At 39.7% G+C, this 17,428-nt stretch overlaps 1 protein-coding gene across 2 annotated transcripts in view; it reads left to right on the top strand.

Moving 5' to 3' along the window:
• Positions 1-17,428, top strand: part of PHLPP1 (PH domain and leucine rich repeat protein phosphatase 1) — a 143,391-nt gene that overhangs the window by 49,025 nt on the left and 76,938 nt on the right. The window contains exon 2 of one of the 2 annotated variants that reach the window (XM_074873501.1): positions 5,200-5,253. The exons of the other annotated variant lie outside the window; for it this stretch is intronic. Within the exon in view, the coding sequence (XP_074729602.1) occupies positions 5,200-5,253 (54 nt within the window). The remainder of the gene's footprint in view (positions 1-5,199; positions 5,254-17,428) is intronic. 2 annotated transcript variants of the gene reach the window in all.

Raw genomic sequence — 17,428 nt, 5'->3', positions numbered from 1 at the left:
TACTAAAGCAGGATTGCTGCGGGGTGGAAAGGGCATTGTAGTCCATGCTGTAGGCCTTCAGTGTGTGAAGGAACCCTGAGTCTCTGGCAGGGAAAATGCTGCGAAGCCTGGTACAGTATTTTTGCTTTTCTTCACTATGTTTTCTGCAGATAAGTCTGTGCCCCTTGGAAGAGGCTACAGGAATATAACTGGCCCAAGGCTAACTGCAACTGTAAAGCAATCTCTGGTGTGTTGTGCTGTTGGCACTAGGCTAAATACTAAAAAGCGAGCTTAACCAAGAATGGGATATACCACCAGGGAGCTGTGGCTGTTCCATCTGACTCTTAATTCTAGATCTCAAAGAAGAAGTTTGAGAGCAAGAAGCCTGGGGGTTCAAACAATAAATTGCAAATTGAAAGTGATATTTTAAGAATTTTGTGAGTGTTGGGCTAAGGGAGTAACATACTTGAGGCGTGCTAGTATGGATGAAAGCCTGGTTTTTCTGTGGAGGGTTGTTTTAATATGTATTATTTTCTTTATTTAAAATTTTTTGACACCTTGTCACTGGTTTGGGGGACAATTAAAAAATTTTATATGAATTCAGTGAATTTTTCCTGTAATTCCAGCAATTTGACAAAGGAGTTAAGTGAAAGAGCAAGCCTTCATTTAGATTTTAAAGGAGACCTTGTCAAATATGGTTTTGCAGCCTGTATGGAAGAGAGGGAGCACTTGTTCTAGATGCTATAAGATCTAAGAAAGGGGAAAGAAAAAAAGCTGTAAGCACAATGAATTGGAATAATGTGTGCATTCATTTATTTGTATGTGACATTCAAAACTCCGAAAACTTTGGAGGCTTACTTGCATCTTCTAAAAGGTTCTGTAAACTGATTGATGCAAAATAGTGAACCCAAAGTGTGAGTATACCAATGGAGGAAGTCCTCAAGGCTTCATCTGTACTTAATTTCTGTGACAACATTTATCACCTAGCTACTCAGATGAGAATGAGGAAAGCATTTTGGGATTACAGGAAAAATAAGGAATTTAATATTTTTGCTGTTCTGTTTTTGCTCTTTGTTAGTCTTTTTTTTTTGTCTTGTGAGAGGATCACACAGTATCATACATGACTAGCATAATGTGTCTCCAGATTGTGAAAACTGGACTCAAACGTGGCAATATTTTGCCATTGTTCCTTCTCTTGAACCTGGAGCTAAAACCAAACAGAATTGCAGACTGCATAGTTTGCCCCTAGATTACTTTAATAAATAAATTCTAAAAACCCAACAACACACAACAAAAGCAACCAAACCAACCCCAATGACAAACCTACAGTGCAAGGTGTCTGTCATTTTGGGGACTGCTACACAATGAAATCCAACTGCTGCTTTTTTCTGTGCTGAGCCCAGTAAGCTCTAAACTCTTTGCAAGGTATTCAAAACAAAAGCCAACTTGGAGCAAATTTAGAAGAGAAACAAATGGATGAGGGAGTGTGGAGGTGCCGCTGCTGACCCTGCAGGTGGAATGGAATGTGTCTGTTTACAGCAACATAAAAATAACCCTGCCAGGACACACGTTGCTGAGGCAGGAGTATCCGTGCGACACTCTCCTCTTACTTTATATCATTCTTAGGTGGGCGGTACAAACTTTCTCTGTGTCTATTAATCCAATAAAAACTGAAGTTTAAATATCTGATACTTAACCAAAAGAGTCAAATGGTGTCAGACTGCTGTGAGCTATCTGATGGAGATGCTAAGCTGTTATATTCAACTTTCATGACCTTGCTTTTCAGTGACTTTTCTAGCTGTTGTTTTTTCTCCTAGTCAATTAATACAATAGCACACTCTTCTGGAACGGCATTTGTCAGGGCACTAAACCTATGGGCAGGGAGCCCATAGAGCATTCAAAAAGCAGGACATGAGCTCCTTTTAGTACATTCGTGTAATGTAACTTTCTGCATTGCTATTCATTTAATCAGAGTGGCCTCTCAGCTCAGCAGCCTTTCTACTTCAGAGAATGGTTTGACACATATTTAAATCAGCAAGCTATGGTGCAGTGTATCAGCTGGAAGGGTTGTTTGTTTGAAAAGAGTAATACGGAGACTTTTGTTGCTAAGGAATAGAGACCTGCATTGGAATGGAGGTTTGGAATGTGCTGGCTTTAATGCTGCTACATTCAGTGATGCCTTGTTCAACGAGATGTTTGCCTACAAAACAAGTTTTCCCCAATAAATGCAGCCTATAATATAATGAAGACTTGTGGTTGATTTCTTCCTTTTTGAAACACTATCTCACAGAGGATTTGTGATTCCCTTTTATAGACATTTAATCTAAAATGTCTTTTGTGAAAGTGCTTGGGAGTTTCTCTAGCTGTAGTTTGGAGACCAGTGTGTGCTTTGTACATGCCCTAAGCAGTGTTTTGGCATGGGAAGGATTCACGTTTAGCCCATGTGGTTTGGATATGTTATATGCAACTGGTTGTTACTCTTTACTTTTTCTTGAGTTTGTTACCAGATCTTAACGATTACTTGTAGAAGATTGTGATTTGGATGTTGACATGCAAATAAACATATGACTAATCACATGTAGCTCCAAAACTTCCTGCCTGAGTGTTTTCCTGATACATCCCCAGTTAACGGAAGCTTCTCCTGTGTCTTCTCCTAGGGTTGCCACTTAAAACTGCACATTGCAATCAGTCTGCAGAAGTGATGGTAGTGGTATAATCTTGTGTGGTGGGAGGGATGAAATGAAACACTGTGTAGTGAGCATGGTTGGTTGATCAAAAGTATTCAGTTCATGATATTTGCCACCTGACCTGTTGTTATCTGTCTGAAGATATGTGGGGAAAGTCACCTGCAAACAGCAGGCATGGAAATTACAAGGTGGGAAGGAGATGAGCAAGATGTTGGATTGTAAAAGGATTCAGTGAGCAGCAGTAGCTTAGGAAAACTCAAAAAGAAAACTGTAGAGGGTAATTTCATGGTCTGACCAACTGTGTTCCCACAAACAAATGTACGGTCATGGCTGTGGGTGGTAAGGGAAAGGAACACTGGAAACGAACTGCAGAAGCAGGGGTAGAAGGGATGAGAGTACCTTCAGACAATTCTGCTGCTGAACTGGACGTACGGTGTCAAGAAACCATGGTCTGAGGAGGAGCCCTTAAGGGAATGCTTGCTCTCTTGTATTCAGAGTGCAGAGGCAGTGTGTAAGGTGGTTGTATAGGGAGTGAATTGCCAGATTTATTTTTTTTGGGGGGGGTGGGGTGGTGGTGTTTGTGCTTGTTCTGTTTCAGTATTGCTAAAGTTAACCATTCCCTGGAAATTCTCGATTTTCGCTGAGCAACATGCAACTGATGGCTGGGCATTTCGTGGAGAGATCATATGTGTAAAGAGGAGCTACCACCCAGTTAGCAATCCTTTGGAACAGGAGGGAGGGAGGGAGAAAGTGTTGCAGAGGTGAGTTTGGGAGATGTCAACCCTGTGGTGAAACAATTTCAAGTGCTTGTATGGAAGAGAAAGAGCCAGACATAAGTCATCTCTCTGCAGAGCCCACATGACTCTACTTGCCCAGACGTAAAGACAAGTGGCTGCAGCAGTTTCCAAAACTCGTGTTAACGTTGTTGATGCTGCTCTACCCAGACCTAGTTTACGCACATTACTGTTGAAATACTATGAAAAGATTAATATAATGCTTCACTGTTGCTAACAAAACACCCCATAGTGGTGACAGAGCAACCTAGACTGCCTAATGCATGCAGCAGCATAAAAGTACACTTTCTTCCTAGAATATGAAAAGTATGTTGTACTAACTAGCATACTTTGTCATCTGCTCTAGGTGATGTTGAATGGCTTCCCTGTATATTGCATTAATGTGAAACTACTTAAAATATTAGTTGACCACTTCAAAAGTTGTCTTCAGAAGTGTTAAGAGCGTGTCAGTTCCAATATAACTTCTTCCCTTACGTAGGAAGATGAATTAGGTTGACTGTACTGTAAAAATGTTTTAGGCTTCTACATTGATAATTCATGATCAGACAGAGTTTTTTAATTCTCCTCGCTCCTGTAGTTACTTCTCTGCATTCCTCACTAAGAGCTGTGGAAGGTGAGTGAAGAAGAGACATCTATAATCTTTCATGTGGCAGGTCTTTGGTAGGAAGGCTGAGAGAGGAGGAGAGCAGACATGTTTTTGAGAAGCAATATTGTCGTTTCTGCTCAGCTGAGAGGCTTCTTCCTCTGCTGCTGAGTGGATCAGCTATTTCATCATGGGCAGTATTTGTTGATGCCACTTCCAAGGTGGCTCTGAAAATACTGAACAACAGCAGCCTTCAGCTTTTGGGTGGTGGTTTTTTTTTTTCCCCCTTTTAAGGTGGTGAAGTTGGTCCACCACTTTGAAGTTGCCATCATGGTTTTAGGAATCTAGTTTTAAGTTACATCTGTGACTCATTACTCTGTTACTCAGTACTCTCTTTCTGGCTTAAGAATGTTACAGGGATTTGGGGACAAAATTATGGTTTACGAATGTTACAGAAGAATGTTGTCTCCAGGAAACCGTAGACAAAGATTTTTATTTGGAACACTTCAAATTTGCAGGTGGTGCCTTGTGTTTTACTGAGTAAGTTTAGTTTTATGTCAGAACTAAAATAGATTTATTCATCTAGTCCGTAATGAAATACAGTGCTCTAGACTTTGAGATGGTGCTGTTACATAATCCCTAAACTTGGGGATGAGTTGGGCCATCCCCCCTCTTCATCAAAATTGTGAGCATTACACATAGGCTGTTTTTCCTAAGGAAATGTGATTTATTTTCATTTTTTATGCAGCTACTTTGAAGTTCTTTTGCAAGCATACTTCATGCTAAATTTTGAGGTAGCTTCCTTCAGGAAAAGAAACATTATCTGAGCTGGATTTTTAGCTGCAGAAGTTTGTCAGCATCAAGGCCCCTCAGAAGAAGGGCTTATCTGTTTCCAAGTGACAGATTTGCTTTCTGTTCCTCAAAACCACAAGATGTGCTGTGGAATCTCATCTGTGTTATCTGAAGTAACGACATCTTTCATCTGAGCATGAAGCTGTTTTGTTTAATGCTTCTGTCTTTCACTGGCATTTCTAGAGCAAATAGAAAAGTAAGCATGCAAGTAAGTGTCGGAACTGTTTCCTTGTGTTTCCCAGTTGAGAAATGAACATGGGCAAACTGGCTTTCTAGCCTTGTGTAATTCTGCGTTTTTGTGTAGGCTTGCAAGAGATGAAGGCAATCGATCTCAAAGAAGAACTTTATCTTGAAGCAGGTGACTTCTCATTTTTCTCACCTGCTTGTAAGAGTTTAATACCTACTTCCATATGCTTGAAGAATGAAGTAACACGTTAGTATGCCACATAGAGCAGAGTCTGCAAATAGGTCTTCATCTGTATGCTTTTCTGATAGCTGAAATCATGTGGGTATCATTACCTGTTGTCTGAGTGCCACTTCTCTCATCATGGCGTGTATCTCCCATTGTGCATAGTGGAGGATTGCTGGCTCCTTCACTGAGTGAGCTTTGTGTGTGCCTGTTGATCTCTGTAGGGGACAGTGACAGCATAATCTTGGACAGCAAAGATTGGTAAGAATGGGGTAAGAAGCAGAACAAAAAAAAGAAGCTCATGTAGACCATATATAGACAAACCTGACACAGCACTTTCAAATCTGAAGCAATATCCTTAGAAAAGATTTACCTTGAGCATCTTAAAGCCCTGGCAGCTGTATGGTACTTTACACTCAGGGGGCTGACCTTGGAAATTCATGTTAGTGCTAGGAAAAAGGAAACAGAGGAAGGGTCTACGCCACTGTGATTAGTTTTGGCATAATATTACTTTTTTTTTCCTTTCTATCATGTGACCTGGCATAGCATTTTTATTCCAGGTGCTAGGCTCTGTCCTGTGGCATGTGGAAAATAGTTTCATGTGGCTGCAAGAATAGAACGTACCAAAAGGAGCGATCCAGAAATAGCCAGGCTGGTCAGAGAATTGGTATTTAAGATGTCTGTCTGGTGTATGTCTGTCCATTTTATTAATAAAAAGAAAAAAGTGTGGGGTGTTTTGGAGTTTTGTTTGTTTGGGGTTTGGAGTAGGTTTTTCAGAGTTTGGTTTTGTTTCTGTGTACAGCAACCTGGCTGAAGGTACTGAATTGACAGGATCTGTATATGGGTGTATTTAAGCTGGAGAACCTTATGCTTTAATGGAAGGATGGAAAATTTATGCAAGTTATGAAATGAAGTAGTACTCATCCCTGTAGTTCTGAATCAATGTCCAGCAAAATCTGATGTTACCTCTTCTCTCCCCAAGTTCTTAATCCTAAATGAAAAGAACAAGGACTAAGCATGGAAATTCTGTTTCTGGCTGTAATATCACAGGGAATTCCTGAAACTGCATGGCTTGCCGTTTATGGATTTGGTCCTTCTAAAAAAGAAGCCCAGGGGTGTTAAATGGAAACACAGAATTGGGGGTAGAACCTTACTTCCAGGAGTTTTTGAGGGCCAGTGCCTTGCACATTTAGGCACCTCTAACCCTGTTGTGTGTATAGATGATTGTGAGAGCAGCGCTTAGTGTTTCAAGGGATGGGCAGTCCCTAGAAGAACATTGCTTTGTTCCAAAATGTGATTTACCATTAGCTCTTCACTAGCTTTGTCTCTTGAACAGCATTTTCTTTCTGCAATAAAAACTGAAGTGGGAGGAATTACTTTCTTGAGTACTGGAACAAGAGTGGAACTAATTCCTCCACTGCCAGCAGTGATTCTTTGGGGGAAGTACCTCTTTACTACAGTGCAGACTCTTGTCTGTTTCTGCACCTACCAAAAAACCATCGTGGTCTTCATATAGTGGCTCAGCAGGGATAATTCCTGTGCAACTGATGCAGTAGACTTGAGGGAGTTTTTCCTGCTCAGCAGCACACATTCCTGCTTAAATACAAACTGATGTGGTAACTTCTGTGCAATTCTGCCAACCCCTTATTTGAACTTAAATATGCATGAATATGCATGCAAGAAACTCTTAAAATAATAAATCATGTTTAAGAAGGCTATGAGCAGGTAGGTAGGCTTAGGCCAGGTTTGGGGCCCCCGCTGTGTTTGAGAGTCTCATTGTGGAAGAGTGAGCGGGTATGCGGGCCGTGCAGAGCAGCAGGGACAGGCATTGGGGCTCCACTGCTGTTGCACGGCTTGTGCCGGTATTACAAATCAGAAATTTTAGTGACCTTGAAAATAGTTTTTGCTTCGCAGATAGGCAAGGAGAGAAATGACTTGGTTAAATTTGTCAGTGTAGTCTGGCCCAGAGGAATGTATTTTCTTAACTGGTTGCAGGAACATGTTTTTCTTTTTACAGTATCAGGTAGTGAAGCAACCACAAAGCCAGTTTCCCATTTACTCATATCTGAGAGGTGTGCGTATATATATATATATATATCTATCACTATATAGTAAGATGTGTGTATATGTGTGTGTGTGTGTGGTGAGCTGTGGGAACCAGGTTTAGATCCCAGATACGATACTATCACCCTATAAACAGTAATGCATTTTATTTTCCAGTCTTTTAAATTCTGTCTGGCCTACATACTGCACCTTGCTAACTGCACATCCATAACCTATGTGGTTTCTCACAGTAAACAAGTCCAGAGGCTAACTTATTGCTTGTTTTCTGTGGAAAAATTTCCATCTTAAATAGGTAAACTGAAAATGATTCTCAACAGAAGAGCTCTGAGAATGTACTCACCAGCTCAGGAAAGCTGCTTGCTTTCTTCAAATCCAAACAAAGAGCAGACAGTGTATATTTGAAAGCCTTTTTGTCATGATTCAGATCACTTGTCCTAGTTTCCAAAGGCCGACTCAATAATGTCAGCTCAAGACTTACAATGAGATATGTCAGTATTTATTCTACCTTTTCTCCACTTCATAACATCCTAGTCCCATTATTTCATCCCTGCTCTCGTCCCATTGTTAAATAGCTTGATTCTGTCAGGTTGAATAAATATCTAAATTCTGTCCACTGGAGAATGGCTCGGTTTCATCAGCAGATATAAATGACCCACAATTTCTAGAAAATGGAGCAGCACATTGTTGCTGCCTTTGTCTGTCTGTGGGCTACCCCTCTGCACAAACCCACTAAAACCGAGATGAAGTGATGAGAACTACAGCTCCTGCTCTCCATGAGCTCTACCTTTTGTGTTCTAAGTGAGCAGGCAGTTGTGTGAGCCTAGCACCCATGGGCTATACTTTGGCCACCCGTGTGTTCATATATCATGGGTGATGGCAAAAAAAAAAAAATTGTTTTAACTGTTGATTGCTGCAGACATGCTGAAGTAGCATGTTGCATTTTGTAAATATGATTTGGAGCTAATGAAGCAGATCAGAGAGAAGCAGCCTTTTACATAATGCCATTGCTTCAGCACTAATATGACTAATCTATTTGGACAAGTAACGATGAACTTCTGAATGGCTTATTGCAGGATGCTTGAGTAACTTAGAAACAACAACCTTTGTACTGACATGATAATCTTTTTATAAGAACAAGTGGCTAGGTTCTCTTCAGGAGTGTACTATTTTTGTTTCAGAGCAGTGGGATGACAAGTCTTAGGGCAGTGCATTAATAAAAAGGAAGAAAGAAGGAATAAAATTGTAATTGCAGGCTGGAAAATGTTACTTGGATCATCATCTGTGGATACAGAAGAGAGGGAAGAATGGGACTGGGGATGTATAGTGATGCAGAACTTCTGTTGAGAGACAGATAAAACTACTAATGGCTGCCTATAGAAAGTTTGCACCTTTTGCTTGAAAAAAGTTTAAGTATTTTATAGTTTACCCATAAACTAAGGAATTAATAAATAAAAAAAGCCCTAAGTTTCAATGTACTTGGGTTTTCACAGACTAGAGAAATCTGCATTAGTTCTAGGTTGAGGGGTCTGGTGGCTGAGTCTTTTTGTATTTGGTAGATTCACAGGCTCCTTTTACCTTCCCAAGTGTGTACTTCTGGTGCTATTCTTCTAGCACAGCACATAATTTGACTGAATGCACTCTTTTCTCCACAGATTGGTGTAATGCTGTTGGCTCATGGACATTGAAATGTTATTTGTGATGTGCTATCCTGCAGTGCTGGCTAACTCTCAATGAGAGGAGGCAATAAATCAAATAACTTACATAAAGTATGGGAGTTGGTCATATCTTTATAATTTTAAAAAATTGAAGCTGCATTTTGTCAATAAGAGTGGTATTGTGGCTTTATGCTTATTCTGTTGAAGCTGGGTAGGTTTTTTTTAAACCTCATAACAAGACAGTACACCAGAGGCAGACATTCTGGTTAGGTGGGAAGCATGCAGCAGCATTGGAGCCTGCAGCATTCCCTGTTTTTCCAGCCTGGTATGGCCTTTGTTTTTGTCAGGGGTACATCTGCAGCAAGAAGCTATCTATGCCATGCTGGTTAAGTCTTGTACTTGATGGCATCTTTTATCTTTCAGTAATATACCTCAGAGAAACATGTTTTAAATGTGTTTTGTTCTTTTGCTTTCATTAATAAATTCAATAATGCCTTGGAGCATTACTGTCCTCTAGTCTAAGGAGGAAGTTAAAAGAGTACACCAAGCAATGGCCTTACTCAACAGGAATCTTATTATTTGCCTAAGAGTTGTATATATAAAGCTGAAGGTGGCTTGATAAGGAGTCCTGCGCTTTGAAAGGACAGATTTGCTGAATGTGCTTTTTTCATCATTGCGGTCTTGTGGCCAGATCTCTCTCTAAAACTGCTGCTGCCACATTTTTACCTTTCAGCAGAGACTTCCTTTACAGAAGAGTTATGAGCCTGTCTGATGCATCTCTGGAAAGATTATATTTAGTCATGGGGAAACTATCTGTTGCAACTATTTCCAAGAAATGTAAGAGTAGTCCTGAACTACTGTACTGGTTATAATTGTGACAGTACTTAGTTAGGACTGTGAAGTTTGCACACAGATTTTGAAGAAAGTCTGACTTAGTGTATTGAGTTGTATTTACTTTACTCCCAAGCAGATTTATTTATTTTTTCCCCCTAATAAGAGTTGGATGAACACAGCTGCTCTGCTTGCAGCTTGCATAGCTTTAAAAGTCATTTTGTCTGTGTGCTTTTTTTTCCTTTTTTTTTTCCCCTCAGATGGTAAACAAAGCATAAAAATTAGAAGGCAAGAAAAGCTGGGGACAGAAGTTTGTGTTTCAATCCAGTATCCTGAGGCCTAGCACAGTGCTCTCAGATCATTTCCATGTTCTCCACAAGCAAACTTTACTGAGGCAACATGAGAATTTTCTTTCCATGGGTTGAATCCTATGTGGTGAAAACTTAATACCACATGTGGATTTAGAATGTCTTTTTGCATTTGCTTAAAAAGTCTTAGAAAAGAGCACCTTCATGTTCATTATGAAATAACTGCTTCTAGTAAAAAAAAAAAAAAATCCTTGTACAATTTTTTTCAGAGGTGGTCTATGTTCTTATTTTAAAATTACTATGTAGATTTGACTGTCTCACATTGAGCTTATAGGATCAATGTGTCTTTCAGCTTAGACTTTGAAGGGAAAAGTTTCTCAATTAAGAAGCAAAGGAATTCATACCAAAAAAATTATTTGCTTCCTCTAATGATCAGGTTCTGGTGGACTGATGAGTTTATCTTCCAAAGATAATCAGAGGATTTTGAAACTACGTGAAGTCCTGAGTCTGCTTTATGCTTCAGTAAGACAAGACCTCAGTGACAGCTGCTAGCTCATTGTCTCCTTGGAGCTGAAATCTTCAAGTGAAAACTCAAAGCCTGTTTTTTGGAGAAGAGTGGTCAGTTTTCTTCCCTTAGCAAGTTCTGGTTGGCTTGCTATGCATATTTCTGAGTATTAGAATATGCTAGCCAGCTTTCCTCAGAGGTGTCTTACAAATTTGAGTGCCTTTTTTCCAAAGCTTGTTGGGACAAGTTGCTTATTTCAGATGTCGAAATCTGTCAGGCCTCTGTGGCTGATGATACGGCACTCGTGGTTCCTGATCGAGCATTGGTCTAATAATGCACTTTGTGTCATTTTTACCATGAATTTAAGGCAGCCTCGAGAAAACTATCTCTGCCACGTTCAGTAACTGTGATCTTGGTTTACACAATAAGCCTTCCTAACAGGACTTCAGTCTGTTCATTTCATCCTTGGGGAACATGTGAACCAGTGGCGAGTTCTGCCCTGGAAGTAACAAAGCCTGAGGCAGAGGAGTAGTGAAAGCATTTCAAGGAGGGGGGTGAAAAAGATATTAGCTAACAGTGATTATAGGAAAAAGATTTCATTCTCCCTGAGAACAGAGGCCAAGAAACTTGAAGGAGTGATTTTTGTTGAAATGCTAAGTTGTATAAATGTTTGAGTACAGTTACTGAGCTTGCTCAAAGTCTCTCTTTTTATGAACAGTCAATAAGACAACTGTATGTTTTAGTAGGAAAAAGACAAATAATTAAAGTAAATGTGAACTAAAATGTTTTTAAACTCACCTCATGAGTTCTCACATATTAACAATTCTAATGACAAAAGAGTTCAGTGGAGCAGCAAGAGAAAGTATGTCTAAACAGCTTTTTATACTACGAGTTAGTATGCAAAAGGCAAATTGGATGAGGTAAACTACACAGTTCCTTTCCCTTAATTACATTCCAGGTCACTGGCTTGCTTTGCTTTAAAAACCAGCAGGAGGCCACTACAAAAACTCAGATTTATGAGTAGGACTTTGAGCAAGACAAACTGGGGCAATCGGGGAAAGTTTCAGTTTCTGGCATTGGAGGGGCAATTCTCCCTCTCATCCCTACTTCCCATTAAACCTTTGCAGACATTCCTGTGGTGTATGACTGTTCATAAGCCTTCCCCTCATCATTTAGGTTTGGTTGCAAAACTGAAATACTGATGCCGGTGTCCCTTGAAGCTGAAAGCAGTTCTTGATGACGATGGTTGCCTTTTTCCTGTGTCACCGAGCAGCTGGTTCCCCAAGCTGTTGGACAGGTGCTCCTGTGGGTGGTGGCAGCAAAGGTTCCTTGCTCAGTGCTCCACCCAGAGAGAGCCTGCTTTTGGGGCCTCATCCTTCTCCCTGTGCGCACTCACATGTGCACACGCAGGCAGGCAGCCCTGGGCAACAGTGACAATAGCCGTTCCCAGCTCAGTTAGCCCAGATATTGGGCAGCAATAGCTGACTGAGCAGCTGTTCCCCATTTTCTTTAGTGAACTGGCATTGGCATGGGGTGGAGGGGGATGGATTTGGCAAACCTGGCCTGTTGCCTAATACCCTGAGATGTGTTTACCAACAGCAGTTTAGGTGTTTGAGGGCAGAGTAATGGACCTGCACTGGGGACTTATGTGAGTCCCCTGCGTCCTGCAGAGTGCTGAGAATTTCATCAGCCATCGAACAACAGGCTTAATTTAAATAGCTGCTGATCAAATAATTATGTCCGATTTAATTAGATTTAAGGGAAGCTGTCTTCAAACACATATTCTTCATTTTTAGGTTTGTGCTTATCCAGAATATGAATGAAATACAGGAGAAAATAAAGCTGGTTGCTTTCTTCATCTTTTAATATTTTTGGTAAAAATATTCCATTGAATAATTTAATGGTGTTTTATCTTAAGTCTCATAGTCCTTTACACAGCTGAATGTGATCTGCCTAGCATTCTAGAAATCTACTACTTAAAATGCCTAGAAATTAATTAGAGTATCTGTTAAATCAGTTAACTTGGCAATACTATACAGGAAAATTACATTAAAAAAAATCATCAATATGAATACTATTTTTCTGAAGTATAATAGAATGATATCCATTTGGAGGTTGGCAACATTTGACATTTTGTACACAACATGCTTCCCTTGTACAAAGTAAATAGTTCAGTTGTAATTAAAATTTCTGATTGTTTTGCTCCTAATAATAAATTTCACTGAACAAATTTTGGTTTTTTGGGATAATATAGATGAAACTAAAGTGCTGACAATAAACAGAGGATTAAAAAATAGCTTGCAAGTATAATATATGCTTGATCTCATCCTTCCCTTTCTTGCTGGGGTGGAGATGAAGATATTTGGACCACAAATAGTGTCAAAAACCAAAAAAAGCTTCAGGAGTCTCAATTCTCCCTTAAAGGAGGGTGAGTGGGCAGAGGAATCAAAAAGTTAGTATTTTGGGAAGGATTCTTTTAAAAATCTATCCGAATGTTTTTAAAACTTAATCCTGTGAATGTTTGTGAAAGAGAGCATCACAAACTTTTCCTGTGTTTTTTTTGACAATGAAGCTTCATATGTGTTTTAGAGAGATTCACTCTAGCAGTGATCTCTAGAGAATGTCATGTTGTGGATGTGTTCCTCTGTCCAGCCATGCAGTAGGTCTCTGGAAAGGGGAAGCAAGGGAGGGGATTGTGATCCACCTTCTGTTGTTCCTCCTTTCTATTCAGTCCAGTAAAGCGGTCAATGAGATAGCACAGGAGAGGTTTTCTGCCATTAGGGTATGTGCTCAGGAAGCCCAGGCGACTGGGATTCATCTGCATGGAGGTGACTTGTGAAATGGATTTCAGAAAAACAAATGTGATGTGATCCCTTACTTTGTAAGGACCCAGACACAACTGGTCAGTTAGAGTGGGTGGATCAAAATGGAGAGCCTGCTTAAATAAAATCTTGCGTCTTTTAGGTTTTCTCCATGATTACAGGGTGGAGGGTTCAATACAGTTTTAATAAGATTTAAGATGTACTGAACTTTAAAATATATGTGCATTGGAGGGGAGTGATTTTATTTTTGTTGAGGGTTTTTGTGTTTGTTTTTAGATGCTAGACATGGATGGAGGGTGGAATAGTTTCAGTTGCTTTGCTTTTTTCGAAGTAAACAATTAAAATACAATGTCTCTATAGCCACAATATTTTTTTCTGATGGTAGAGAAAGCATTCATTTCTGTGGCAGAAAAATGAAGTACTATTATGGTCTGACCACAATCAATATACTTAAACAGACTTTCTTGTGCTGTGTATTATACTGAACAGTGTCCATCTGGACTGCTCTTCCCTCTTGGTATTGAGAGGTCTTGGATTCAAATGCCAGTAAAGAAGGTGCTCGACTTTAAGGATGGGGACCTCAGATATGTGGATGGGTACTTCAGGCTCTACTGGGTATTTTCACTGAGAGGAGAAAGCTTGGACAAGTAGCCCCAACTTCAAGTTGATCCTACCAGTGTTGTACAAAGTACTTATGGTGGGTATTTACGGATCCCTTTATAAAATTATCATGAACAAGAGTTAAAGTGGTGCTCTGATGAATTTTCAAGTTCCTGGGGTTGTTTTTAGAACACTCACTTTCCTGTCAAAGCTGAATTTACAAACTTGGATTTCTCCTAGATAACTTCCTGACTTAAAAGAGACTTCAGGAGCTCTAAATCAGACTGTGTACTTGTAAAACTGAACCTTTGTACAGGCTTTGTCTCCTCTTGCTATGGGTGTGGAAATTTTCAATGTTTTTCTTACAGGGATGTGTAGCATGAAACAAGAAACCTCAGAGTGTAGTCAGCCTTATGAGCTAGCACTTGTGATCGTCCTCTTGCAGACCCGTGGAGTGCTTTGGACAGAGAAGTGATAGGTTTGGGGATGACTCAGATGTGTGATAGTTGATTTAATTTAAAAAGGGAATGGAAAAAGCCAATCTCTTTTGTTTTTTTCCTCTCCTTTGTAATAAAACCGTATGACGTGCACTCCTAGACAATTCCCATATGCTATCCAGTTACTTCTAGTCTCTGTGGTAGAAAAGAGAAGAAACAGTGTCAAACCTGATATCTGTGGGCATGTGATAAATCTTCTCTGCATCTGTTTCCAAGGATAGAAGGGCATTGGGAAAATGTTCCCTTTCATCTTTCTTCATGATACATATCTCTCACTCTCCACTGTTTTGTTCTTCTCACTTTATAAAATCAGCTTTCCTTCCTTTTTTCTCAGAAATGCAGTTTGAATTACAGAGTGTTGATACCAGTTGCCTTTTACTGCTGTGTATTTTTATGCATTGACATACAAGTTTACTGTATGTCAACATAATCCAACTTTTGTCATGTAAATTTTAAAAAAGCAAACACTTGAATGACAGAAGTCGATTTAGAGCGAATCAAAGGGTGCATGTTCTTCAGCAACGAAACAAGGTTATCGGCTATAAGCAGGCAGAAATTGGGGTAGTGAAGCTTTCCAAGGGTAGCTGCTGATCCTCTCTCTCCTTTTCCATCATCTAGGCTTCTGTGTGATTCTTTGAAGCTGCTCTTGCTGATAAGAGAGAAGTGAAAAAGAAGGGATGTTATGGCTGTTGTTAGGAACAGTCTCTAGCTACGGAGTCATAGGAGAGGGGGAAAGAGGCAGAGAGAGTCCTCCTGGCTTATTGCAGCTCTCACTTTCAGCTAAAGATGTACTCTGTGCCACTTACTGAACTCAAAGCTGCAAACCAAAAAGGCTCTTGCTTTGGCTAGCTGTTTGAAAAAAAGGTTTGTGTAAACATACTACGTGAAAACATGCACACACAAATACTGGCTACTGTTACATGAGGAAAGCAGCCAAGGTATAGACACAAAATGTACGAACTAAGCTTTCCTAGCAAGTTATGAACAGGCTGGCTAATATGATGGAGTAAGATTGGCTATAAGGGACGTTGCCCAGCCAGAATTCCTTCTGGTCATAGCATGGAAATCTCATGTTAATGAAGCTGAATTTGAAATATTTAGTGTTTAAGACTGACAGATAATTCTCTCTGACTAATGTGCTCATGCTGTTTCTTCTGAGTTTTGTATTTTTCTTTGTGCAGCTAAGCAGTCAATCAATTTTTACCTAGGTCCTTTTTAAAAATTATTTATTAGGTAATGCAGCTTTTGATTGTAGATGTTGACAATACCAAATCCAGCATTCTTGCCTTCTTTTTACAGTGCTGAACTTTTTGGAGGGACTTGACAAGACAGCATATACATCTTTAAGTATTGTTCCATATCACAATTATTTAGGATTTTTTAAACTAGACTTAATTGAGATGTGCTAGTAATAGCCTTGCAATACTGTACAGAATTGTTTTGACATAAGCTGCTTGTTGGCTGGGTCCTATGATAAAACTTGAGTTTAGATTTTGGTCTATACAGTAATGCTGGTACAGTAATCTATTGTAGGTAGTGTCATACTTAAAATGCTTTACCTTTACAAGGACTTAGATTACCTCATGCTTTTAGACATATTGTAGAATACCTGACTCCTTTCTTCTGATGAAAGGGCAAGGAGAAGATCATTGTACTTGAACCAGAATACCTTTAACACACAGAACTGTTTAGTCGTCTTGTGGCTGGTGGAATTTTAGTCTAGAATGTATGATCTTCAAGGTCTTTTCCAACCTAGACAATTCTGTGATTCTGTGAAAGGTGACATGTATGTTATATACAAAGTTCATATGAAACAATCCTTGACCTAATGTGCGTATTTGTTCCTCTAGCTTTTTTTAAAACATTTGACTGCCCACGTCTTTCATCCTCAGGGCAAGGCAGGTGGGTGCAGGAGTGTATAGGGGTTTACTCAACTTTTTCTGCTCAGGAGCATGGGTTTCTATCTTTCTGTCATAGTACTAAGACATACAGATGAACTTTTGTCGGGGGCTGTCATTGTTACTTCTCAAAGGAGTGTGTGTTCAGGTAGTTATTCTGAGCTTACGTAGCTGTGCTTCATGTTGAACATCTAACACTGATAAAACCTGAAAGCCTCTATTAACTTCACTGGAGTCATCAGTGCAGTTTTGCTCTTGAATTCCATCAAGACTCCAGCTTTGCCTAAACCAGTTGGTTAGCTCAGAGCTTTTGCTAATACAGCAATTGCTTTAGACAGGGTAAGTGTCCTTTGGGATGCCACGGATTTTACTGTGCTTGTGGCTTTATTGTGCATTGGGAGTATAATAGGTAGAGTTCAATGTTGCATAACTTCACAAAAATAAATGTGCGTTTCCAGTATTATGTTCAGCTGTGCTTTATGGAGACTGAGCTGGGGAGAAAGGCGAAAGATCAGTTGAGCATTCATTGGGTCCCATCCTACAGAAGCTGTACATGCTCTTACACAAGTTATGGTACTATTGGCAAGTTTGTGAGGCTTAGCTTTTTGGCCACATCTGTTCAATTTTCGTGTCTTTAATATCCATGCATACAATTGTAAAACTGTTCAGAAAGTTTAGTTTCCTGAGGCCATCTTAATAAGGGATAATTTGTAATGTGTTGCTAAAGTATTCTTTTTAAGAAATGTGTGTAAGGGATGTGATCAGATTCTGGCACAAATCTTCTCAGTATAAGACTGCTTTAAATTTACTTTGAGCAAAAATACTTGGTAGAAAATCTCACTGAAGAGCTGCTTCAGTAGCTTCCTTAAATAAATCCTAAGCTCAAGATGAGAAAATTGTTTTAGATAGTTCTTCCTGGAAGCCTCTAGACCAATACTGCAACT

The sequence above is a fragment of the Strix uralensis genome, chromosome 1, assembly GCF_047716275.1.
Source record: "Strix uralensis isolate ZFMK-TIS-50842 chromosome 1, bStrUra1, whole genome shotgun sequence".
Classification (NCBI taxonomy): Eukaryota; Metazoa; Chordata; class Aves; order Strigiformes; family Strigidae; genus Strix; species Strix uralensis.
Note: the sequence above shows the minus strand (reverse complement) of the source record. Positions and strands in the feature narration are given on the sequence as shown.